Raw genomic sequence first — 26,452 nt, 5'->3', positions numbered from 1 at the left:
AACATACACAAAGTTTGTTTTTGATGACTACTTTGTGTAGGTTCTTCATTTACCAAGTTCAATTTTGAAAAGTTTCCTACTCTTTCATTTGTTTTCTTGGATGAGATCAATTGCACACTAATTACAAATAATTAAAACAAAACTTTTCATTTCAAAGTTTAGAGCTTTTTTCTCAAAGTCCAGGTTAAAAGTAAGGCTAATTCAGGGGACTTATTCTAGTCCATGAACTCACAGATTAGTGAGAAACTATTATTCTTTTATTTTGTACTAAAGGCTGCCATCAAAACAAAAAGTGACAGTTGGATTAAAGCAGCATTAAAAGAACAGTTTTGAGGTTTGAGTGATTTTAGCCTCATTGTTAAGCTTTTTATTTTCTTTTTGCAGCCATTAACTAGTTTCTTCTCATTTTTTAGCCAGATTTCAGAGTATCTAAAGATACAATTTCATAAGTTCTGGGATGACATTGCTTTATCAATTATTGGACTAATGTGACAAGCAGAAGTAGGATTGGGTATAAAACATTAATTCAAGGTCCCTTGTTTAAAAGTTGCTTTTCAATCTTAGTGTACAAATATTGATGATGGATACAAAGATGAATGAGTATCCAAAGATGACTTGAATATCAAAGATGACTTGAGGGATTAAAAATATAGTGCTGCAAATATTTAGAGGAAGGAAAATGTGACATTTGTGCCCAACATAGAATTTTCTTTCTTTTATCCTGCTGATCAATTTACTTTCTCCTTCATTCAACAACATTTTTAAGATTGTGCACTAAATGCAAAATTTAGTGGTAGGTTTTAAAGATACAAAAATAATTTGAAACTGAAAACGATATTAAATTAATGATTCTCTAATACTGGGGAATCCACGGACTCTTTTAAAAGTTGATAAACACTACAAATGCAACATACATGTGCAACTTCAGGAGATCTATGGATGCCTTGAAGTCTACCATTGGACCCTTTGGGATTTATGAATCTTGCTTAATGATTTCTTAATTTTAAGTTTTGTTCATTGTTTGAATTTTTCACCCAACCCAACGTATATTTAAACCTTATTATGGGGTTAACTTTGTTTTCACAATTTACCCCTAAAATTAATATTGGGCCAGATCTTCCAGACATATCTCCAGTTGAAAGAACTATTGCTGATACTAAGGAGCCAACCTGCTCAGGAAAATGAACATGAGTACCATGGAATTCCAACATGGAATAAATGTTGGTGACAACAGTAATGTACATCAGGATTAGGGTATGTATAAAGGATTTAGTGTTGTTATTACCTTTTGGTTGGTTAGTTGGTTGATTGATTGATTTCTTCTAAGATTTGTAAATTATTATTTTTCACATTGCATTACATTTTACATCTTTTTACATTATTGCATTCAATTCTTTTATTCTGCATTCTTGAGTTAGCTGTTACTGTCTGAATTTAAAAATAAACATTTTTAAAGATAAACATTTGAGAACATGTTTTTTTTTTTTGAGAACATGTTTTTTTAATTGATGGAGGAATATGATTTACATTTTTAAAAGAAACTTTTTATTTTACAACAGTTTTATATTTTCAGAATAATTGTGAAGTTAGTACAGAGAGTCTCAGAATACCCCATTTTCAGTTCTCCCCAGATAAGAGTATGGTACTATTGCTATAATTAATGAACCAATATAGATACATTATTATTAACTAAAGTCCATATTCAGGTTTCCTCAATTTTCCCCTGATTTCCTTTTTCTGTTCTGATAGTCTACCTAGGATACCATATTACATTTAGTAGTCATGTCTATTTAGGTTTGGTTAAGACAGTTTGATTTACATTTGATGTTGTGTGTATTTGAATTTTATTGTAGCTTTCTGTTATTTTTCAAAATCATTAAAAAATTTTTTCAGAATACAGTTTCATTTGTTCTGGTCATTTGAGTAATGCTATACAACCATTTAAGCAGACTTTATGGAGGTTTGCATAAACATAAATTATCATCATGAATCTCTCATCTTCCATAATGAAAAAAGGGGATTAAAAAAGGAAACTGCCAAGATGTTATCATAGATTAATTCAGTAGAAGCCATAAGAATAATGTCTCCATTTAGACCTTAATCCTCACTGGTTGTGTTCTTTAGCAGGCCATTTATTCTTTGTCTTTCAGTTTCCACATCTGTGGAATAAGGTGTATGAACTACAAAAGTGTCTAGTGCTTATACTATAAGAAGATAAATAAAACTGACCACTATTTTTCTGGTTAAAGTTAATAATCATAATTTTTTATATTGGATATGAGTAAATGCTTATTATGTACTAGCCTAAGCTGGTACACATTATTCTCTCTGCATTATAGATTATGAGTTTAGAGAAGTAATTTGCCCAGGATCATACAACAGATAATTGATAGGTCAGATTCCAAAGCATATGACCCATTTTAGCATTCATAAGCCTAAAATGCCCTTCATCCCAACTGCCACATTTTTGCCAGGGCTAATCTATAGACCAACTTTCAAGATGAAGAAGTTTCTCTATGTATTCCCAGTACCCCTAGGCATGTGAGACTATATAAAATGCCATAAATGAGACTGGGTTTTTACTCACTCCAAAACAGATGTGCTGAAGTCTCAAGGAGGAGTGTTCACAATTCTATCACGTTTGTTAATATTATAATTATACATATATATATATATTTAAGTCTTCAAGAGATATTCAGGAATATTGTGTCTTCTGGGAGCAGGGTGGAATATTGTGTTTCCTTTCCCAAGTTGAAAGGTAGTATATGTCTCTGTATTCATTGTGGAGGAATTTACACAATGCTGGCTAAAACCATTTGCTAGGAAAGAGTACAGCTATGTAAACTACTTGGCTCCTATAGATTTAGTAATTTTGTAAATATATCTGTGAAACTTAAACAATGTTCTAAACTTGTGGTTCTCAACTTTGGATGCACATTAGAAACCCTGGAGAGAGTTAAAAATCCCAGCGTCCAAGCCTCATTCCAAATTTGTTACATAAAAATATCTGGAAGGGAGATCAAAACAGTAATTTTAAAGTTATCCAGTTCATTGGAACATGTAGCCAAGAGTTCTACATTATAACTCAGGAATTTAATTTGGTTAATGTACTATTATTCTAGAAGGTAAAGTTGTCTATGCTATTTAGCCTTATAATATGAACAAAAGAAAGTTATGTCTTATAAAAGAGGATAATAATTATTAATGTTTAATAATAAAACTCATTTTTATTGGAGTATAATTGCTTTACAATGTTGTGTTAGTTTCTGCAGTACAATGAAATGAATCAGCTATATGTATACATATATCCCCTTCCTCTTGGACCTCCCTCCTCTGCCCCCACCCCATCCATCTAGGTCATCACAGAGCACTGAGCTGAGTTCCCTGTGCTATACAGCAGGTTCCCACTAGCTATCTATTTTACACATGGTAGTGTATTTATGTCAAACCTAATCTCCCAATTCATCCCACTCTCCTTTTCTCCCCCTGTGTCCACACGCCCATTCTCTACATCTGCATTCCTATTCCTACCCTGCAAATAGGTTCATCTGCACCATTTTTCTGGATTCCACATATATGTGTTAATATACTATATTTGTTTTTCTCTGTCTGACTTACTTCACTCTCTATGAGACTCTAGGTCCATCCACATCTCTACAAATGACCCAGTTTCATTTCTTTTTATGGCTGAGTAATCTTCCATTATATACATGTACCACATCTTCTTTATCCATTCATCTGTTGATGGACATATAGGTAGTTTTCAAGTCCTGGAGACTGTAAATAAAGCTGCCATGAACATTGGGATATATGTGTCTTTTTGAACTATGGTTTTCTCAGGGTATATGTCCAGTAATGGGATGGCTGGATAACATAGGAGTTCTATTTTGAGTTTTTTAAGGAACCTCCATACTGTTCCACACAATGACTGTATCAATTTACATTCCCACCAATAGTGCAAGAGGGTTCCCTTTTCTCTGCACCCTCTCTGGCATTTGTTTTTTGTAGATTTTTTGATGATGGCCACTCTGACCAGTGTGAAGTGATATCTCACAGTAGTTTTGACTTGCATCTTTCTAATAATTAGTGATGTTGAGCAGCTTTTCATGTGTTTCTTGGCCATCTGTATGTCTTCTTTGGTGAAATGTCTATTTAGGTCTTTCACCCAATTTTTAATTTTTTTTTATATTGAGCTGTATGAGCTGTTTGTATATTTTGGAGATTAATCCCTTGTATGTTGCTTCATTTGCAAATATTTTCTCCCATTATGAGGGTTGTCTTTTTGTCTTGTTTATTGTTTCCTTTGCTATGCAAAAGCTTTTATGTTTAGGTCCCATTTGTTTATTTTTGTTTTTATTTTCATTACTCTAGGAAGTGGTCATAAAAATATCTTGCTGAGGTTTATGTCAGAGTGTTCTTTCTATGTTTTCCTCTAAGAGTTTTATAGTGTCCAGTCTTACATGTAAGTCCTTAATCCATTTTGAGTTTATTTTTGTGTATGGTGTTAGGTAGTATTCTAATTTCATTCTTTTACTTGTAGCTGTCCAGTTTTCCACCACCACTTATTGAAGAGGCTGCTTTTCTCCAGTGTATGTTCTTGCCTCCTTTGTCATAAATTAGGTGAACATATTTGTGTGCTTTTATCTCTGAGCTCTCTATCCTGTACCATTGACCTATAGTTCTGTTTTTGTGCCAGTACTCTATTGTCTTGATTACTGTAAGTTTGTAGTATAGTTTGAAGTTGGGGAGCCTGAGTCCTACAGCTCCATTTTTCTTTCTCAACATTGCTTTGGCTATTCAGGGTCTTTTTTGTTTCCATACAAATTGTAATTTTTTTTCTTCTAATTCTGTTATGAATGCCATTGGTAATTTGATAGGCATTGCATTTAATCTGTAGATTGCTTTGGATGTTGTAGTCATTTTCCCAATATTGATTCTTCCAATCCAAGAACATGGTATATCTCTCCATCTGCTTGTGTTATCTTTGATTTCTTTCATCCATGTTTTATAGTTTCCTAAGTACAGGTCTTTTGCCTCCTTAGGTAGGTTGATTCCTAGACATTTATTCTTTTTGTTGTGATGGGTTGTTTCCTTAATTTCTGTTTCTGATTTTTCTGTTAGTGTATAAGAATGCAAGAGATTTCTGTGCATTAACTTTGTATCCTACAACCTTATCAAATTCATTGATTAGTTCTAGTAGTTTTCTGGTGGCATCTTTAGGATTTTCTATATATAATATCATGTCAACTGCAAACAGTGAGTTTTACCTCTTCTTTTCCAATTTGGATTCCTTTTATTTCTTTTTCTTCCTTGATTGCCATGGCTAGGACTTCCAAAACTATGTTGCATAAAAGTGGCGAGAGTGGACATCTTTGTCTTGTTCCTGATTTTAGTGGAAATGCTTTTAGTTTTTCACCATTGAGAATGATGTTTGCTGTGGGTCTATCATATATGGCCTTCATTATTTCTCCAATTTTCTGGAGAGATTTTGTCATAAATTGGTATTGAATTTTGACAAAAGATTTTTCTGCATCTGTTGAGATGATCAAACAGTTTTTATTCTATAATTTATTAATGTGGTGTATCACATTGATTAATTTGCATATATTGAAAAATCCTTGCATCCCTGGGGTAAATCCCACTTGATCATGGTGTATGATCCTTTTAATGTGTTGTTGGACTCTGTTTGCTAGTATTTTGTTGAGAATTTTTGCATCTATATTCATCAATAATATTGGTCTGTAACTCTCCTTTTTTGTAGTATGTTTTTCTGGTTTGGGTATCATGGTGATGGTGGCGTCACAGAATGTATATGGGAGTGTTCTTCCCTTTGCAGTTTCTTGGAAGAGTTTGATAAGTTTAGGTGTTAGCTCTTCACTAAATATGTGATAGAATTTGCCTGTGAAGCCATCTGGTCCTGGACTTTTGTTTGTTGGAAGATTTTTAATTACAGTTTCAATTTCATTACTTGTAATAGGTCTGTTTATATTTTCTAATTCTTCCTGGTTCAGTCTTGGAAAATTGTACCTTTCTAAGAATTTATCCATTTCTTCAGGTTGTCCATTTTATTGGCATATAGCTTTTTGTAGTAGTCTCTTTTGATCCTTTGTATTTCTGTGGTGCCAGTTGTGATTTCTCCTTTTTCATTTCTAATTTTATTGATTTGCATCATCTCCCTTTTCTTCTTCTTCTTCTTTTTTTTTTTTTTTTTTTTTTTTTTTTTGCGGTACACTGGCCTCTCACCATTGTGGGCTCTCCCGTTGCAGAGCACAGGCTCTGGACGCGTAGGCTCAGTGGTCATGGCTCATGGGCCCAGCCACTCCGTGGCATGTGGGATCCTCCCCGACTGGGGCACAAACCCATATCCCCTGCATCGGCAGGCGTACTCTCAACCACTGTGCCACCAGGGAAGCCCTCCCTTTTCTTCTTGATGAGTCTGGTTAAAGTTTTATCAATTTTGCTTATGTTCTCAAAGAACCAACTTATAGTTTTATTGATCTTGGCTTTTGTTTTCTTTATTTGTATTTCATTTATTTCTGCTCTGATATTTCTCATTTCTTTCCTTCTACTGACTTTGGGTTATCTTTGTTCTTCTTTCTATAGTTGCTTTAGTTGTAATGTTAGATTTTTTATTTGTGCTTTTTCTTGTTTTTCTGAGGTGAGATTTAACTGCTATAAAGTTCCCTTTTAGAACAGCTTTTGTTGCATCTCATAGGTTTTGGGACATCGTGTTTTCATGGTCATCTGTTTCTAGGTATTGTTTTATTTCCATTTTGATTTCTTCAGTGATCTCTTCGTTATTTAGTAGCACACTGATTAGCCTACATGTATTTGTGTTTTTTACAGTTTTTTTAACCTGTAATTGATTTTTAATCTCATAGCATTGTGGTCAGAAAAGATGCTTAATATAATTTCAATTTTATTAAATTTTCCAAGGTTTCTTTGTGACCCAACATATGATCCATCCTGGAGAATGTTCTGTGTACACTTGAGAATAAAGTGTATTCTGCCACTTTCTTGTGGAATGTCCTATAAATATAAATTAAATTTATCTGGTCTATTATGTCCTTTAAACTTGTGTCTCATTATTTATTTTCTGTTTGGATGATCTGTCCATTGGTGTAAGTGAAGTGTTAAAGTCCCCTATCATTGTGTTTCTGTTGATTTCTTCTTTTAAGGTTGTTAGCATTTACCTTATGTATTGACATGCTCCTATGTTGGGTGCATAAATATTTATAATTGTTATATCTTCTTCTTTAATTGATCCCTTAATCATATTTTAGTGCCCTTCCATGTCTCCTGTAACATTCTTTATTTTAAAATCTATTTTATCCGATATGAGTATTGCTACTCCAGCTTTCTTTTGATTTCCATTTGCATGGAATATATTTTTCCATCCCCTCACTTTCAGTCTGTATGTGTCCCTAGGTCTGTAGGGGGTCTCTTGTAGACAGCATATATATGGGTCTCGTTTTTGTGTCCAATCAGTCAGTCTGTGTCTTTTGGTTGGAACATTTAATCTATTTACATTCAAGGTAATTATCAATATGTATATTCCTCTTACCATTTTTTAAATTGTTTTGGGTTTGTTTTTGTGGGTCTTTTTCTTCTCTTGTGTTTCTCACCTAGAGAAGCTCCTTTAGCATTTGTTGTAAAGCTGGTTTGGTGATGCTGAATTCTCTTAGCTTTTGCTTGTCTGTAATGCTTTTGATTTCTCTGTTGAGTGTGAATGAGATCCTTGCTAGGTAGAGTAATCTTCGTTGTAGGTTTTTCCATTTCATCTCTTTAAGTATATCCAGCCACTCCCTTCTGGCCTGCAGAGTTTCTGTTGTAAAATCAGCTGATTACCTTATGGGGATTCCCTTGTATATTATTTTTTGCTTTTCCTTTGTTGCTTTTGTTTTTTCTTTCAATTTACTTTTTGCTAGTTAGATTAATATGTGTATTGGTGTGTTTCTCCTAGGGTTTGTCCTGCATTGGGCTCTCTGTGCTTCCTGGATTTAGGTGACTATTTCCTTTCCCACATTAGGGAAGTTTTTTACTATAATCTCTTCAAATATTTTCTCAGACCCTTTCTTTCTTGCTTCTTTTGGGACCCTTATAATTTGAATATTGGTGGGATTAATGTTGTCTCAGAGGTCTCTGAGACTGTCCTCAGTTCTTTTCATTCTTTTTTCTTTATTCTGCTCATTGGCAGTTATTTCCACCATTCTATCTTCCAGCTCACGTATTCATTCTTCTGCCTCAGTTATTCTACTTTTGATTCCTTCTAGTGTATTTTTCATTTCAATTTTTGTTGTTCATCAATGTTTGTTTGCTCTTTAATTGTTCTAGGTCTTTGTTAAACACATCTTCTATTTTCTCAATCTGTGCCTCCATTCTATTTCAGAGATTTTGGATCTTTACTATCATTGCTCTGAATTCTTTTTCAGGTAGGTTGCCTCTTTTCTCCTCCTTTATTTGATGTTTTAGGGTTTTACCTTGCTCCTCTATCTATACCATATTTTTTTGTCATCTCACTTTTTTTTTTTTTTTGATGTGTGAGGTTGTATTCCTGTCTTACTGGTTGTTTGGCCTGAGGTGCCCAGCACTGGAGTTTATAAGCAGTTGTGTAGAACCAGGTCTCAGTGCTGAGATGAGGACCTCTGGGAGATCTCACTCCAATTAATATTCCCTGGGGTCTGACGTTCTCTGTAGTCCAGCAGTTAGGACTCAGTGCTCCCACCACAGGAGCTCAGGCCCAACTGCTGGCCTGGGAACCAAGATCTTGCAAGCTGTGTTGCACAGCAAAGAAAAAAAAAAAAGCAGTACAATAACACAGAATTTTTTAAAGTTAGAAAAATTTAAAATATCTTAGGAAAAATAAAAATATAAGTGAAACAACTGCAACTGGGTAAAACAGAACCATAAAAGGAAAAGGAAAAAAAGGGGGTGGGGACACACCAAAAGGAGCAGAACAATAAGAAACTCTAAAGAATAAAATAAAATTAGAAGAATAAAAAAATTATTAGAAAAAATAAAAATATAAGTGAATCAACAACAATGAGGTAAAACAGAACCACCACCTAAAAACAAAAAGACCTTGCTGTAGGGGGCGGAGCTTAGGCACGTGTGGTGTTTAAAGCTGGGTGGCACCTAAGCTCAGGACGCCCTCAGCTGGGAGGGGAGCCTCAGAGTGCAGAGTTTGGAGGAAAGACCCTAGTTAGGGGTGTTCAAGTGGGGTTTAGGCCCAGCGCAGTTGGAGGGGGTCAGAGAGGGTTTTGGAGTGTGGTGTGTAGAGGTAAGGCCCTGGGTGGGGGTGTGGGGACAGGGCTTAGGCTCAGCGTGGCTGGAGGGAGCCTTGGAATGTGGAGAATTAGGCCCAGGATCTCAGCAGGCTCCCTGAAGCCCAAGTGGGCAGGAGAAACGCTGGCCATTGTCCCTTCTAATCCTCCACTCTCCCGAGGTTCTCCCCAATCCCTGTTGATACCCTAACTGTGGGTGGGCCCCTCCACGTGTGGGAGCCTCTCCCCTCCCCCAGCCACCCCTCAGGGGTGCTGGTCCTGTCAGACTGGCTTTTACCTTCTAACCCTCCCTCCCACTCCCTCAGGACCCACACAGCTGGAGGGTGCCTTGGTGGGCAGAGGATCAGGTCCAGGACCTCAGCAGGCTCCCCAGGGCCCAAATGGGTGGGGTAAACACTAACCATGTTTCCTTCTGATCCTCATCTCTCCCAAGGGTCTCCTCCATCATTGTTGATCACCTAACCATGGGTGGGTCCCTCCAGGTGTGGGAGCCCCTCCCTTCCCCCAGCTGCCCCTCAGGGGTGCCAGTCCCAGTCCCACTTCCACTTCTCCTCCTCCCTATCACCACCCCCTCATGTCCTACCTTGTTGCTTGGGAGTTCCTCCCATCCCCTCAGGAGTCCATGTTCCCCCACCAGTGCCTGGTAGGTGCTCTAGTTGTGCAGAGACACGAACTCCACATCTTCCTAGTCTGCTATCTTGACTCCCATCCTCTCAAATTCATTTTTAAAAATCTTTTTTTCTTGTACTTCTATCAAATGCATTGTTTTCTGTCTGAGATAAATGTCAGATTTAGTGTATAGGCCTTAACATTAATACTCTTACAAGTTGGGTCAAATTTAAAACTCTTATCATGTATCAAAAGTACTTAAATAATCACATACACATTAATTAGTGACTTATAAGGAGGTAGTGGTGAAATTGATCCATATTGCTGTGTACCCCAGCAGTCTCTAATATTGTTTTCAGTCCCATCCACGGTAGAATTCCAGGCATGCTCTCCTAATCATCTTCTGTAGGATATCCTCCCCATTAAAAAAAAAAAAAAATCTGGGGCTTCCCTGGTGGCGCAGTGGTTGAGAGTCCACCTGCCGATGCAGGGGACACGGGTTCGTGCCCCAGTCCGGGAAGATCCCACATGCCGCGGAGTGGCTGAGCCTGTGAGCCATAGCTGCTGATCCTGCACGTCAGGAGCCTGTGCTCTGCAACGGGAGAGGCCACAACAGTGAGAGGCCTGTGTACTGCAAAAACAAAAACAAATCTGAAATTGTATGTTGCCATACCAGTGATAAGAACCAGTTTTGTCAAATATTTTCTATAAAGTGAAATTTGTCTATGACTGGTAATTTGGTAATAATCAAAATAAACACAGTAAGACATTTTGCCCTAACTGCTATTTGTCCAGGTATATTACTTGAGAATGTGATGTTTTGATACCATTAGACTGGAGTCTGAGGTCCCTGATAAAAGAAAAAATGTCACATATCCACAGAGTTTCCCCATTTTCTTGCACAAAAGAGAAACAAGAAAAAATTGTAAAAACTATAGATTATGTGAGTTGATCTTATTCTCCCTAACAATTCTGAGCTTTTGAAATTAGAACTTAAAACATTAACTGATTGTTTCTTGTCAGGGAAATATTAGTTATGAATAAAAGGACAAGACAAAACAATGTAAAAATAAATTTTATTAATCTGATTTTATTGGTGAAAGGAAAATTTTATGATAAAACCTTATATAAATATTAACTAATACTGGTATAAGGATGAAGTACTTGTTTTCCTCAATCTTGCCTAACAATGTGAATAATCTTTTGAATCTCCTTACTATTATAACCATTAAAGACTTTTCAATAGCTTGAAATTTCTCCCCCAGTTTATTTAGACATAATTGACATATAGCACTGATAAGTTTAAGGGGTACAGAACAAAGATTTGACTTACATACCTCATGAAATGATTCCCACAATAAGTTTAGTGAACATCTCATATACACACAATTTTAAAAATAGAAGAATAGATTTCCTTGTGATGGGAACAGTTAGGACTTATTCTCTTAACAACTTTCATAACATACAGCAGTGTTAATTATATTGATCATGCTGTACTTTACACCTCTAGTACTTACTTGTCTTATAACTATAAGTTTGTACTCTTTGGCCCCCCTCATCCAATTTTCCCTACCCCAAATCCCACCTCTGGTAAACACAAAAAATGATCTAAATTTCTGAGGGTTTTTTTTTTTTTAAGTATAATTGATCTACAACACTATTCAAATTCCTGTTACACAACATAGTGATTCGATATTTCTATACATTTCAAAATGACTACCACAGTACTTCTAATTATGAATGAATACCACAGTAATGCTATCTTTGTATATCACCATACAAAGATATTACATAGTTACTATATTCCCCACACTGTGTGTATATATATATATATAATATATATTAACATCTTTTTTGGAGTAAAATTACTTTATAATGTTGTGTTAGTTTCTGAGGTAAAACAAAGTGAATCAGCTCTATGCATACATATATCCCCATATCCCCTCCCTCTTGCGTCTCCCTTCCACCCTCTCTATCACACACCTCTAGGTGGTCTCAAAGCACCGAGATGATCTCCCTGTGTTATGCACCTGCTTCCCACTAGCTATCTATTTTACATTTGGTAGTGTATATATGTCAATGTTACTCTCGCACTTCATTCCAGCTTCCCCCTCCCCATGTCCTCAAGTCCATTCTCTACATCTGTTAATGTATTCCTATCCTGACCCTAGGTTCATCAGAAACTTTTTTTTTTTAGATTCCGAATATATGGGTTAGTATACAGTATTTGTTTTTCTCTTTCTGACTTACTTCATTCTGAATGACAGTCTCTAGGTCTATCCACATCTCTGCAAATGGCACTATTTAATTCCTTTTTATGGTTGAGTAATATTCCATTGTATATATGTACCACATCTTCTTTATCCATTCATCTGTTGATGGACATTTATGTTGCTTCTATGATCTGGCTATTGTAAATAGCACTGCAATGAACATTGGGGTGCATATATCTTTTTGAATTATGGTTTTCTCTGCCCAGGAGTGGGATTGCTGGATCATATGGTAGTTCTATTTTAAGTTTTTTGAGGAATCTCCATACTGTTCTCCATATTGGCTGTACCAATTTACATCCCCACAACAGTGCAAGAGGGTTCTCTTTTCTCCACACCTATCCAGCATTTATTATTTGTAGATTTTTTGATGATGGCCATTCTGACCAATGTGCAGTTATACCTCATTGTAGTTTTGATTTGCATTTCTCTAGTGATTAGTGATGTCAAGCATCCTTTCATGTCTTTGTTGCCAATCTGTATATCTTTTTTGGAGAAATGTCTATTTAGGTCTTCTGCCTACTTTTGGTTTAAGTTGTTTGTTTTTTTGATATTGAACTGTATGAGTTGCTTGTAGTTTTGGAGATTAATCCTTTGTCAGTTGCTCCATTTGCAAATATTTTCTCCCATTCTGAGGGTTGTCTTTTTGTCTTGTTTATGGTATCCTTTGCTGTGCAAAAACTTTTAAAGTTTCATTAGGTCCCATTGGTTTATTTTTGTTTTTATTTCTTTCTCTAGGAGGTGGGACAAAAAGGATCTTGCTGTGATTTATGTCATAGAGTGTTCTGCCTATGTTTTCTTCTAAGAGTTTTAGAGTGTGTGGCCTTACATTTAGGTATTTAATACATTTGGAGTTTATTTTTGTGTATGGTGTTAGGAAGTGTTCTAATTTCATTCTTTTACATGTAGCTGTCCAGTTTGCCCAGAACCACTTATTGAAGAGGCTGTCTTTTCTCCATAGTGTAGTCTTGCCTCCTTTATTAAAGATAAGGTGACCGTATGTGTATGGATTTATCTCTGGGCTTTCTATTCTGTTCCATTGATCTATGTTTCTGTTTTTTTGCCAGTACCATACTCTCCTGATTACTATAGCCTTAGCGACAGCAATCAGAGAAGAAAAAGAAATAGAAGGAATTCAAATCAGAATAAAAGAAATAAAATTGTCACTCTTTGTAGATGACATGATACTATACATAGAGAATCCTAAAGGTGCTACCAGAAAACTACTAGAGCTAATCAATGAATTTGGTAGAGTAGCAGGATACAAAATTAATGCACAGAAATCTCTTGCATCCCTATACACTAATGATTAAATATCTAAAATAGAAATTAAGGGGAAAAATCCCATTTAAGCTTGCAACAAAAAGAATAAAATACTTAGGTATATGCCTACCTAAGGAGGAAAAAGAAAACTATGAGACACTGATGAAAGAAATGAAAGATGATACAAACAGATGGAGAGTTATATCATGCTCTTGGAGTGGAAGAATTAACATTGTGAAAATGACTATACTACCCACAGCAATCTACAGATTCAATGCAATCCCTATGAAACTATGAATGGCATTTTTCACAGAACTAGAACAAAAAACTGCACAATTTGTATGGAAACAAAAGACCCCAAATAGCCAAAGCACTCTTGAGAAAGAAAAATGGAGCTGGAGCAATCAGGCCCACACTATATATTTATATTGTGACTCGTTTATATTGCAACTGGACGTTTATACCTCTTAACCTCCCTCACCTATTTCTTACCTCTCCCCACAACACTCTTCTCTGTATCTGTAACTTGTTTTCTGTTTGTTCATATATTTTGTTCTTTAGATTCCATATATAGTGAAATCATACAGTGTCTTTCTCAATTGGTCTTATTTCACTTAGCATAATAACCTCTAGGTCCATCCATGTTGTCACACATGTGAAATTTCTTTTTTTTTATGGCTGAGTAATATTCCATGTTATTTATTTATTTTATATTTATTTTATTTATATATAAATATATAATATTGTAAAATATACAATATACATTAAAATATAGATTTTATGTGTTTATATTATAAGTAAATATATAATATACTCATTATATATTTATTTTATATATGTGTGTGTGTATTTATACATATATCTCATAGCTTCTTTATCCATCATCTGGTGATTAATACTTAGGTTGCTCCATATCTTAGCTATTGTAAATAATGTTGCAATTAATATTTGGGATACATATATCTTTTCTAATTTATGTTTTCATTTTCTTTAGATAAATAGCCAGGAGTGGAATTTCTGAATCACATGATAGTTCTATTTTAAAATTTTTGTGAAATCTCCATACTGTTTTCTGTAGTGGCTGCACCATTTTACATTCTCACCAACAGTGCACAAGCATTCCCTTTTCTCCACATTCATTCCAACAATTGTTACTTGCTGTCTTTTTGATAAAAGCCATTTGGACAGGTATGAGGTGATATATTATTGTCGTTTTGATTTGCACTTCCCTGATGATTAGCATCTTTTTTATGTGCCTGTTGGCCATCTGTGTGTCTTCCTTGGAAAATACCTATTCAGATCCTCTGCCTATTTTTTTAATTGGGTTGTTGTTTTGATGTTGAGTTTTATGAGTTCTTTGTGTATTTTGGATATTAACTCCTTACTAGATATATCACTTGCAGATAGCTTCTCCCATTGAGTAAGTGTTCTTTTCCTTCTGTTGATCTTTTCCTTCTCTGTGCAAGTCTTTTTTGTTTGATGTAGTACTGTTTCTCTATTCATGCTTTTGCTTCCCTTGCCTGAGGAGACATATTCAAAAAGTAATTACTAAGACTAATGTCAAAGAACCTACTGCCTATGTTTTCTTCTAGAAATTTTATGGTTTTAGTTCTTAAATTCAGTCTTCAATCCATTTTGAGTTTTTTTCTACATGGTCTGAGAGAGTTGTCCAGTCTGATTCTTTTTCATGTAACACCATTTATTGTAGAGGCTGTCTTTTTCTCATTGCATATTCTTGCATGAAAATAAGAATGGGTTTATTTCTAGGCTCCCTACTCTGTTCCATTGATTTATGTGTCTCTTTTCTGCCAGTATTGTACTGTTTTGACTACTGTTCAAATCAGTTCAAAATCAGGAATATGATACCCTCAGCTTTGTTCTTCTTTCTCAAGATTATTTTGGATATTCAGAGTCTTTGGTGTTTCCACAAATGCCATTGACATTTTGATAGGAATCCCATTGATCTGTAGATTGACTTGAGTAGTATGATCATTTTAACAATATTCAATCTTCCAATCCATGAAAATAGTATATCTTTCCATCTGTTTGTGTCTTCCTCAATTTCTTTTATCAGAGTCTTTTAGTTTTCTGAGTATGGGTCTTTTACTTCCTTGGTTAGATTTATGCCTAGGTATTTTATTCTTTTTAATGCAATAATAAATGGGAGTGTTTTCTTAATTTATCTGATACTTTGTTGTTAGAGTATAGAAATGCAAAAAAATTCTGTATTTTAATTTTTTCTCCTGCAACTTGACTGAATCCATTGATGAGTTATATATATAGGTTTTGGTGGCATCTTTAGGATTTTCTATGTATAATATCATGTCATCTGCAAACAGTGACAGTTTCACTTCTTCCTTTCCAATTTGGAATCCTTTATTTATTTTTCTTGTGTGATTTCTGTGGCTAGGGCTTCTAATAGTATGTTGAATAAAAGTGGCACAGGTAGGCATCCTTGTCTTGTTCCTAATCTTAGAGGAAATACTTTCAGCTTTTCACTGTTGAGTGTAATGTTGGCCATGGGTTTGTCACATATGGTCCTTATTATGTTGAAGTATGTTCACTCAATAACCACTCTGTTGAAAGTTTTATTATCATAAATCATTGTTGAATTTTGTCAAAAACTTTTTCTGCATCTCCTTAGATGATCATATGATTTTTTTGAATTTTATTTATTTTTTAATACAACAGGTTCTTATTAGTTATCCATCTTATACATATTAGTGTATATATGTCAGTCCCAATCTCCCAATTCATCACACCACTTCTTGTTTGTTAATATGGTGTGTCACATTGGTTGATTCACAGATATTGAGCCATCTTTGCAGGCCTGTGATAAATCCCACTTGATCATGGTGTATCATCTTTTTGAATTCTGTTTGCTAATATTTTGTTGATTGGTTTTTGCGTCTATGTTCATCAGTGATATTGGTCAGTAATTTTCTTTTTTATCAGGTAGATTGCTTATCTCAACTTCTCTTAGTTTTCCTGGGGTTTTATCTTTTGCCTTTCTTTGGATCATAATCTTCTACTGCCTCATTTTGCCTAATTTGCTGTTTTTATTTCTATGTCTTTAGTAGGTTGGTTGCATTTCCCCACCTTGGAGAAATAGCCTTGTGTAGGAGATTTTCTATGTTCCTAGCAGTGCACTCTGCTCTGGTCACCAGATCTCTATGCTCTAGGGGTGCCTCCTGTGTGGGCTATGTAAGTCATTCTATTGTGGCTGGCTGACTGCTGTATGTGATCTGGTAGGCATGACAGGCCTTGGTCTTGTCAGTTTACAGCCTACCAGCCACTGGCAAGCAGGGTAAGGTCACAGAGTGGCTAGCTGCAGGGCTCTGGGGGTGCCCAGGGCTACTGCCAGCCCACTGGAGGGTGGAGCTTGATTCCACATTTGGTAGTTGTGGAATTGGGGGTTCCAGATCTAGTGTCAGCCTGCTGATGGGCTGGGCTGATTTCTGACACAGTTGCTTGCAGCTGAGGTATCCCAAAGCCTGTGTCAGTCTGCTAGTGGGTGGGGCTGGATCCTGGGGGTTGTGGGGTGCAACATTGCCCCAGAGCTGGTTTTGTCCTGCTGGCAGGTGAGGCTGGGGCCCAAGGGGTCCTTGAGCTGGTGCAGCCTGCTGGTGAGTGGGCTGGTTCCTGACACAGCAAGCTGTGTGACTGTAATAGCCCTGATGCTGGTGTCTGTTCACTGGTAGGCAGAGGTAAGGCCTGGTCCCAGGAGAATTTTGAAGCTGATGTTAGCCTACTGGTAGGAAGAGCTCAGTCTAGAGTGGTCTCTGGCTGCAAAGCCCTGGTGGTCTTGGAATAGTTGTCTGTCAGTTGGAGGCCAGACTTGGTCCCAGAGTGTCTGTGGACACAGGTGGTCTTAAGGCAGCTGGCCTGCTGGTGGGTAGCCCTGTGTCCCTGCTCATCTAGCTGCTTGGCTTGACGTGTCCTGCTCTTGGTGCAGACAGGCTAGTGGGCAGGGCTGGGTCCTAGTGCTAATAAGCCAGATGGAGGATTCCAAAATGCTGCTTGCCATCACCATCATCCTACTCATACAAAGAGTTCCCCAAAAGTGCTGCCACCTGTGTTTATGTCCCCAGGGTAAGCTCCAGTTGTCTCCTGCCTCTCTGGAGGGTCTCCAAAATCAGTAGGTGGATCTGATCCAAGCTCCTTTCAAATTACTGCTTCTGCTCTGGGTCCCAGAGTGTGAGATTTTGTGTGTGCCCTGTAAGAGTGGAGTCTATATTTTCTATAACCCTCTGGCTTTCCCAAAAGTAAGACTTAGTCTGATGGGCCTTGTAGAAACAAACTGAGGACCTTTTTAATTTGGGTGTTTTTTATAGTTTACAGAACCCAGAGCCAACTGACCTATGGTCTACAGCTGGCCTAAACACTAATTTGCTCTCTTCATTGTGCTCCTCTTGACTTCAGTTTATTTGTAAAATGAGGGAGCTGGACTAAAGGATCTGTGCTGCCCTCCCAACCGTAACGTTCCTTCTTTACTAAATCAGATAAGTTTTGACTAGCTGAGGTTGAACTATATAAGCCTTCCATTTTTAAGAGCTGTAGGAGGCATGTTATCTAGAAATGCAGTTGTTTATGTGTCTTGGCAAATAAATAATCAGTAAAGTATTATGAGAATAACTGAACCCTTTGATTACTGGAGATTTTGATATTTCCCAGAGTTTTGCATTATTTCATACATTTCATATAGGTATGGGAGATTGAGTAATAGATATCCTAACCTCAAGATAATCCTAAAGTTATTGTGTTTTTCAATAAATTCCTAGTACAAACACAGTTTTTTCATGAACTTTCTCTAAAAAGTGAAGTCTAGTGTTATTTACCAAAGCATTGATCTTATTAAAGCATTTATTTGTGTGTGTGTGTGTGTGTGTGTGTGTGTGTGTGTGTGTGTGTTGCTCTGCTAAGTGTTTATAAGTTGTCTGTTTAATGCAGGTTTCTCAACCTCAGCGCTATTGATATTTTGAACTGGAAAATTCTTTCACATGGGGAAGGTGTCCTAGGAATCTCTAGTTCTACTGAATAGATGCCAATAATAGCTCTCCATCCCAGGTGTGAAAATAAAAAAATGTCTCAAGACATTGTCAAATGTCCACTGAGGGGCACAGATGGCCCCAGCTGACAACCACTGGTTTAGTGCAAAACAATCCTCTTTAGCTAGAGTATACTGACCAGATGGATGCAAACGTTACTGCTTGGTTAACCAAGTAAATAAATTTTAATCTTGCCAAAATGAATCTAAATCTCTCATTGACAGTTAAAAATAGCTCCCTAAAGATGTGGCACATATATACAATGGAATATTAGCCATAAAAAGAAACAAAATTGAGTTATTTGTAGTGAGGTGGATGGACCTTGTGTCTGTCATACAGAGTGAAGTAAGTTAGAGAGAGAAAAGCAAATACCGTATGCTAAAACATATGTATGGAATCTAACAAAAAAAAAAAAAAAAAAAGAAGGTTCTGAAGAACCTAGGGGCAGGACAGGAATAACGATGCAGACTTAGAGAATGGACTTGAAGACACAGGGAGGGAGAAGGGTAAGCTGCGACGAAGTGAGAGAGTGGCATGGACATATATCCACTACCAAATATAAAAAAGATAGCTAGTGGAAAGCAGCTGCATAGCACAAGGAGATCAGCTCGGTGCTTTGTGACCACCTAGAGGGGTGGGGTAGGGAGGGTAGGAGGGAGATGTAAGAGGGAGGAGATATGTGGATATATGTATATGTATAACTGATTTACTTTGTTATAAAACAGAAACTAACACACCATTGTAAAACAATTATACTCCAATAAGAATGTTAAAAAAATAAAAGTAGCTCTCTATTTTGTCTAACTGCTAGATGCAAGAGGCAGATTCTGAATGTGGCAATCAGTGACTTCTTTTTAAGGTAACAACTCCTCCTGGGAAATCTCAAGAAGTTGTTGAAAGAAATGTAAAAGAAAATGTAGTCTGATTATTCAGCTTGGAAGTTCTCAATGGTATCTCCTTATATCCAAGAGTAAATACTTTTTCTGAGTCCTGTTCCATTATAGTGACAGTAACAGCGAATCTGTGCTATTTTTGTGTTTGTTGATATTCTTGTGTATGTTTTAAGGTAGTCTTCTAAGAGATAAGCATTTTTAAAAAATAACCATTTCTCCATTCACCTTCTCAAAAATACCAGGGTTTTTATCTTCAGGCTTTTTAGATTATAATAATTCTTATTATGACAATTTAGTTTCAAAAAAAAAAGAACAGCCTCAGGTCTTTTGAAAAGAGGCAGGGGTGGAACCATATAAGCCTTCAGTATAGTTGGTGGAGTATGGAGTCTTCTTCTCAGACTAAAAGCACAGAACATAGAGGCTGTAAAATGTGTCAGTTTGATACTCATTTCTGCTCTTTTACTGCTTAAAAAGATCACAGGTCCAACATGACAATCTTAGTATTTAAGGTATGGGTGTTTTTAGGCAATCTTATGTTTCACAAGGTAATTTAATATCAATAGACCTTCTGAAAGCAAAGAAATATAATAAAATTTTTCAAAATGCTTCGCTAATTTTAGAGAAAAGTGCATTATGTTTGTTTATAAGGAATACTACCATTCATTATGTAATTGAGCAAGACACTATGAGGCCTTCCCAAGAGAGGCCTTCCCCATATCCTCTGTGATAACTCCTCTCTGAAGTACCTAAATAGCAGTATTTGATGCATATTCCCTGAGTTGTTTTACAGATGTGAAAACTCCCCACCAAATGGAAGAAGTTAACTACTTCATGACCATGAGCACATAGCACCAGTCCTCTTGGAGACTAAGGACTGATAATGTTAACCCTTGCTACACCTCCCTGTTACCTCACCATCATCCAATCAGAGAATTGTGCATGAGCTGATCACATACCCTGCAACCCCCCTCACTCACCTGGCTTTTAAAAATGCTTTACTAAAACCCTTCAGGGACCTCAGGTTTTTTTTAGAGCATGAGTCACACGTATTCTTCCATCACTCTGCAATAAACCTTTCTCTACCCCCAACTCCAATGTTTTGGGTCATTTGGCCTTACTGTGAATCAGGCATAAGAACTTGCAATAACAATTACATTTTTTTTTGTCTTTAAATCCAAACAGACAATCTCTCATCAGAAATAGGCCTAAAGTTTTAAGATAGTTTGTGTTCTTTAAAAAAAGTACATCTCATTTCTTCTCCCAGACAATATGAAAGAACAGGCTGGGTTTACACTCCCACCATCAACAATTAAAAATCTGGACAAAATGTGCCAAAGGACAGTTTCATGACATTGGACATTAGGCAATGGAAGACAATGATGCCTGAGAGACAGGGAACAAAATGAAACATGATTTCCCTGGTGTATTTCTTTGGGGTACATTCAAGCTGCAGTGCAGGGAAGGACAAATCAGGAGGAACCCAACAAACTCCCAAAGTTGAAGAGATGAAGCTGAGAGTCTATGGAGAGCAAAAAAAGCTAGAATTCACAGACAGAGTACCACTTAGGAGAGAGGTGCAAAAAGACCACCAGAGATCTTCCAAGGAGCTTCCTATATGTTCCTTAACTTACTGATTGTTGTTTGTATGTGAGAAAACTACCTGAACCCAACAGGGAAAAACACCTGAAAGGATTAGAGAAAAATTTCCTTGAACTCACACAAGACTTGGAAAAAATGCCAGAACCCATCAGGAAAACTGGAAAACCTCATAAATCATAAGCATTGGGTATAGAACTCAGAGGGTTCTTGCCTCATTAGTAGGGGATAATTAGCCCTACATGAAACATAGCTCAAGACTTGCCTAAAAAATTTTAAAAAGCAAGACTTGAAAGGAAAAAATGAAAAAAACTTTCCAAGTACCTTGACTGCATCCCAGGACAAAGCTCAAGAATATTTATAAGAATATAAAAAATATCCAGCACTCAAAAAAGCCAATTCATGATACCTAACACCCAACCAAAATTTACTAGGCATTCAGAAAAGCTGAAAAATATGACCTATAATAATGAGAAAAATCACTGAAACAAAATTGATACAGAACTGGAGCATATGTTAGAATTAGCAGACAAAAATATTAAAACAGTTATTTTAATTGTATTCCATATATTCAAAATTTAATTTGATACCTGCAAGATTTTTTTTAAAAAGTTCACATTGAACTTTGAGAAAGGAAAATCACTATATCTAAGAAGAAAAATACACTGGATGTGATTAGCAACAGATAAGGTGTTACCAAAGAAAAGATTAGTAAATTTGGAAATAGAAGTGATCTAAAATAAACAGAGAAAAATATTTTAAAGGAACAGATAAACAGAAATATAAATATTTAATTTACAATTGTGTTTAATGCTATGAAGGAAAAAATAGGGTTTTATGTTAGAATAACTGGAGGGATAATAATACATTTTCCATTTATTAGAGCATACTAGGTACAAATAAAACCTGATTTAAATTGTAACACAACTGGATTTAGTGTGTTACAACAGAAAATTAAATGTAGTTGTTTTTCTTATAATTAATCCATTTGTTCATTTATTTCACACCATCCATGTTTATTGATACTATTGATATAATAGTCCAGATATTTGGCTCACAAAAATGACCAAGGCCCCAGTCCCTATCTTTGAGGAGCTAGGAGTTTAATGGTTCAGCAGTACCTCTTATTAAAATAATCACATACCAAATGAAAACATAAATATATCATTTTCTTTTTCTTTTTTAGATGAGAATAGGCATTCACTCAGGCTCTGTGCTGGCTGGAGTTGTTGGGGTAAGAATGCCACGATATTGCCTGTTTGGAAATAATGTCACTCTGGCAAGCAAATTCGAATCGGGAAGTCACCCTCGACGCATCAATGTCAGCCCAACCACTTACCAGTAAGTGTTCTTTGGCCTTCTCCCCCTGTCTTTGGCATTGCGTTATACTAATAGCCTGTCACTTGTGAGACTCTATTTTTTTCTTGATTCTGTTATTATCTAAGATAATATGAGTAGATCCATCCAGTCTGAAAGAGAGCAATTATGACACAAAATTTAATTTGCACCCTAAGAAAGTATATGGAAAACCTGACTTGACTGAGGTAAATGGAGGTTTGTCATTTCCCATAGTTTCTGTTCTCCTTAGGTATTCCTGTTTAAAATACAGGAGAGCAGGGTTTTCCCTGGTGGCAGAGTGGTTAAGAATCCACCTGTCAGTGCAGGGGACATGGGTTCAAGCCCTGGTCCAGGAAGATCTTACATGCCGTGGAGCAACTAAGCCCACGTGCCACAATTACTGAAGCCCGCATGCTTAAAGTGCATATTGCACAAGAGAAGCCACCACAATGAGAAGCCTGTGCACCTGAATGAAGAGTAACCCCCTCTCGCCACCGCTAGAGAAAGCCTGCGCACAGCAACAAAGACCCAATGCAGCCAAAAATTAAAAAAAAAAAAAAAAAAAAAAATACAGGAGAGCAAATGTTAAGGGTCTGCCACACACTAGAAATCCTAACATTTTCAAAATGTTTCTCAATGTTTATAGAAATCAAAGGTATAAGATAGAAAAGATAATTGTCTGTTTTTATTCTTCTAAATAACAAATATAAATAGGGATTCTCTAAAGTTAAATATATACTGGGTACAGAGTAAAACTTCAAACTCTATTTATCTTAAAGGTCATATTTGACAACTCTACACATTTTGACAGCTGAAGTCATCCTTGTTTTGTGCCTGATAGATGTCAAGCTCCAGGCATTAGCTATTAAGTGCCATATGGGCAGAGACCAAGTCATTTTGGCTCATCGTTATATCTCCAAAACTTACCAAAAAAATTTAGCACATAATAAGCACTCTATAAATATTTATCAAATTAATGAATAAATGTACTGATAAGATAAATATCTCTATACTAAGAAAATAGTATGAATATGTCCAACTTGGTAGACTTTGGCTTAATGCTAAGCTTTGGTGTACAAGTGATTTCATTAGTTCCATGATTTAAATGACTTAGAAATCACATTGTAAAACTGTAAGGTAGAAATGGTAACCATGGATATTTTTATTAGCATGACTACCATGTTAATCCAGGATAACAAAAAAAACCCAGAAGCAGAAACTTTAAATACACAGATAATAAATGTTGATTTATAACAAACAAAATGGTGACACTTTGAAGCTTTTGATACCACATCTATACAGAGGGAAGTTAAGGTTTCTTAGATAAAAGACAAGTATTTCCAGATTCCTGAGGAGCACATGAGAAAGGGGAAGAAATTACAAATATAAAATCAAGATAAAGTTGCTTAAGAACTATATGTCATTTTTAGGTATTTATATAAGGGTTTTGCTTCTTTTAAATTTCTCCCAATTTTTCTAACACAATTCTGAGCATAATACATATGATCTGACAATGATTTCCATATTAAATGGAATTAGGAAGCTTCTCTAGATCAGTGCTCTAGATCACTGCACTTTGTTCTCTAGACCATGGGGTAAGGAAATGTCACTGAAGATCAACCACCTTACCTATATACTCCTACCATGGTTATGATTTTTCCCATCATGGAGCTAATACATATGTTTCCTGTTTGTATAAGTGAGTGTAGATTTATAGAAACTCCATTTTAAAAAAAATGATGTGTAAAGAATGGGTCAACCATGTGAGGAGTTATACCCTGAGCTTAAATATCATTGCTATAGCTGGTTTTATCTACATGTGACCAATAAAGGAAACCCCACAAGCCACACAGAGTCAGTGCATTTGGGTGTTGTCTTTGAGTTTTAGTAATCTTTTTCACATAGGTGGGAGTTTGTAATTATCCTTAGTGATGAATTAAGTCTGAAGAATTGAATCATTTAAAACACTGTGAGCATTGAAATATTTTGTTCTGTTATGATGTGTCCCCCCAACTCCCCCCCACCAAAACACAAATGGAGTTTGTAATTATCCTTAGTGATGAATTAAGTCTGAAGAATTGAATCATTTAAAACACTGTGAGCATTGAAATATTTTGTTCTGTTATGATGTGTCCCCCCAACTCCCCCACACCAAAACACAAATGGAGACATAGATGAACAAATTGAGCTGCCTTCTGGGTAGATTATAAAAGATACTTTCTCTGACTGGTCCCAAATCTTATAATTTTTAATAATACTTTATAAAAATATTTTTATGTTTGGTCTATCCTCAAAAATAACACTTTTCCTCCATCTGTTTCTTGGTTCCTCCCTCATTCCCTTCTTTCAACAAATACTTGTAGAGTACCTACTATATTTCAAGCACTATGGTAGTCACTAATGTTACAACAATAAACAGCATAAATATGATCTTTGCCTTCATGGAGGAGACCACCAGATGGCAGACGTATACAAATAAACAGTTTATTACAATATACTAGTGCTGAGGTCAAAAGGACCTGAAGAGAATATTAGAGCAACAGAAGGAGTGGACTAGAATGAAGATGAAGAGATAGACTGAAGTCAGACCAACTAAAGCTGTAATTCATGCTAAGGGATTTCAACTTAACCCTAAGAGCAAAGAAAGACATTGAAGAGTTTTAAGCAGAGGAGTGACTTGACCAGATTTGTACTTTAAAAATATCTCCAAGGTTGTAGAGAGAACAGATTAGGAGGTGAGAAGGGCAGCAATCCAGTACTTGAAATCAGGTAATCTTATTCCCATTTCCTTGATGGAAATGTAGCTAATTACTGAGACCCTGGAATCCAAACCATTTGCTGTTTCAACTTGTCTTCCATGCTTCAGAAGAGTGATTGGACTCAATGACCTTTGACATCCATTTTTATCTGGGATACCATTATAAACAATGTACTTTGGTTCCTGGTAAGTTTCTAGAAAACTAAATTTAGGTATGTGATCTCAGTGTGACTTGGTTTTCAGATTCTGGATGTGTTTGTGCCCAAGTGCTTTCTGTTGGTTTTATATACACCAATCTATACACTTCAGCTATGTATAATTATTCTATTCCACATAGCACAAGTGATTTATGAATCCACAAGTGTAGAGTATACTTCCCTTTCCCTGGATACTCAAAGTGAAATGCCAGGTGGATGTTTCATGGACATTCTCTAAGAGGAGATAAAATTGAACTTTCTTAGAGCAAATAGGAATTTGTGAAGTTAAACTGTGTATTAAGCTCATAATAGCTTGAAATTTCCAATTTTCTTTCCTGAAATAAATACGGAAAAATGTTCAATATTGTCTGCTTATTTTGAAATCTTCAGACAGGTTTCTGAAATTTTTTATTTTAATATTTTATTTTCATTGGAGTAGAGTTGACTTACAATGTTGTGTTAGTTTCAGTTGTACAGCAAAGTGATTCAGCTATACATATAAATATAATCATTCTTTTTTAGATTCTTTTCTCATATAGGTTATCACAGAATATTGAATAGAGTTTCCTGTGCTATACAGTAGGTCTTTTTTGTTTATCCATCTTATACATATAGCAGTGTGCAGGCATTCATCCCAAGCTCCTGATTTATCCCACTGGTGCCATGTCTCCCTTTTGTTAACCATAAGTTTGTTTTCAATATCTATAAGCCTGCTTCTGTTTTGCAAATGAGTTCACTTTTATCTTTTTTTTTACATCTTTATTGGAGTATAAATGCTTTACAATGTTGTATTAGTTTCTGCTGTGTAACAAAGTGAATCAGCTATATATATATATATATATATATATATATATATATATATATATATATATATATATATACACGTATATCCCCATATCCACTCCCTCTTGCCTCTCCCTCCCCACCCTCCCTATCCCACTCCTCTAGGTGGTCACAAAGCACTGAGCTGATCTTCCTGTGCTATGCAGCTGTATCTTTTTTAAAATTAGATTTCACATACAAGTGATACCATATAATATTTTACTTTCTCTGTCTGACTTACTTCACCTAGTATGAGAAACTCTAGGTCCATCCATGTTGCTGCAAATGGCATTATTTCATTCTTTTTCAGAGCTGAATAATATTCCATTGTGTATATATACCACATCGTCTTTATCCATTCCTCTGTCGATGGA

General features: G+C 36.0%; 1 protein-coding gene across 2 annotated transcripts in view; it reads left to right on the top strand.

Annotated features, from left to right (window-relative positions):
* The window catches only part of GUCY1A2 (guanylate cyclase 1 soluble subunit alpha 2), a 477,302-nt gene that overhangs the window by 378,573 nt on the left and 72,277 nt on the right, over positions 1-26,452 (top strand). For both annotated transcript variants that reach the window (XM_067038547.1, XM_059070801.2), the window contains exon 7: positions 22,150-22,304. In XM_067038547.1, coding sequence (XP_066894648.1) covers positions 22,150-22,304 — 155 coding nt within the window. The remainder of the gene's footprint in view (positions 1-22,149; positions 22,305-26,452) is intronic.

Source organism: Kogia breviceps, chromosome 7 (genome assembly GCF_026419965.1).
Source record: "Kogia breviceps isolate mKogBre1 chromosome 7, mKogBre1 haplotype 1, whole genome shotgun sequence".
Classification (NCBI taxonomy): domain Eukaryota; kingdom Metazoa; phylum Chordata; class Mammalia; order Artiodactyla; family Physeteridae; genus Kogia; species Kogia breviceps.
This window is presented reverse-complemented; position numbering and strand designations above follow the sequence as displayed.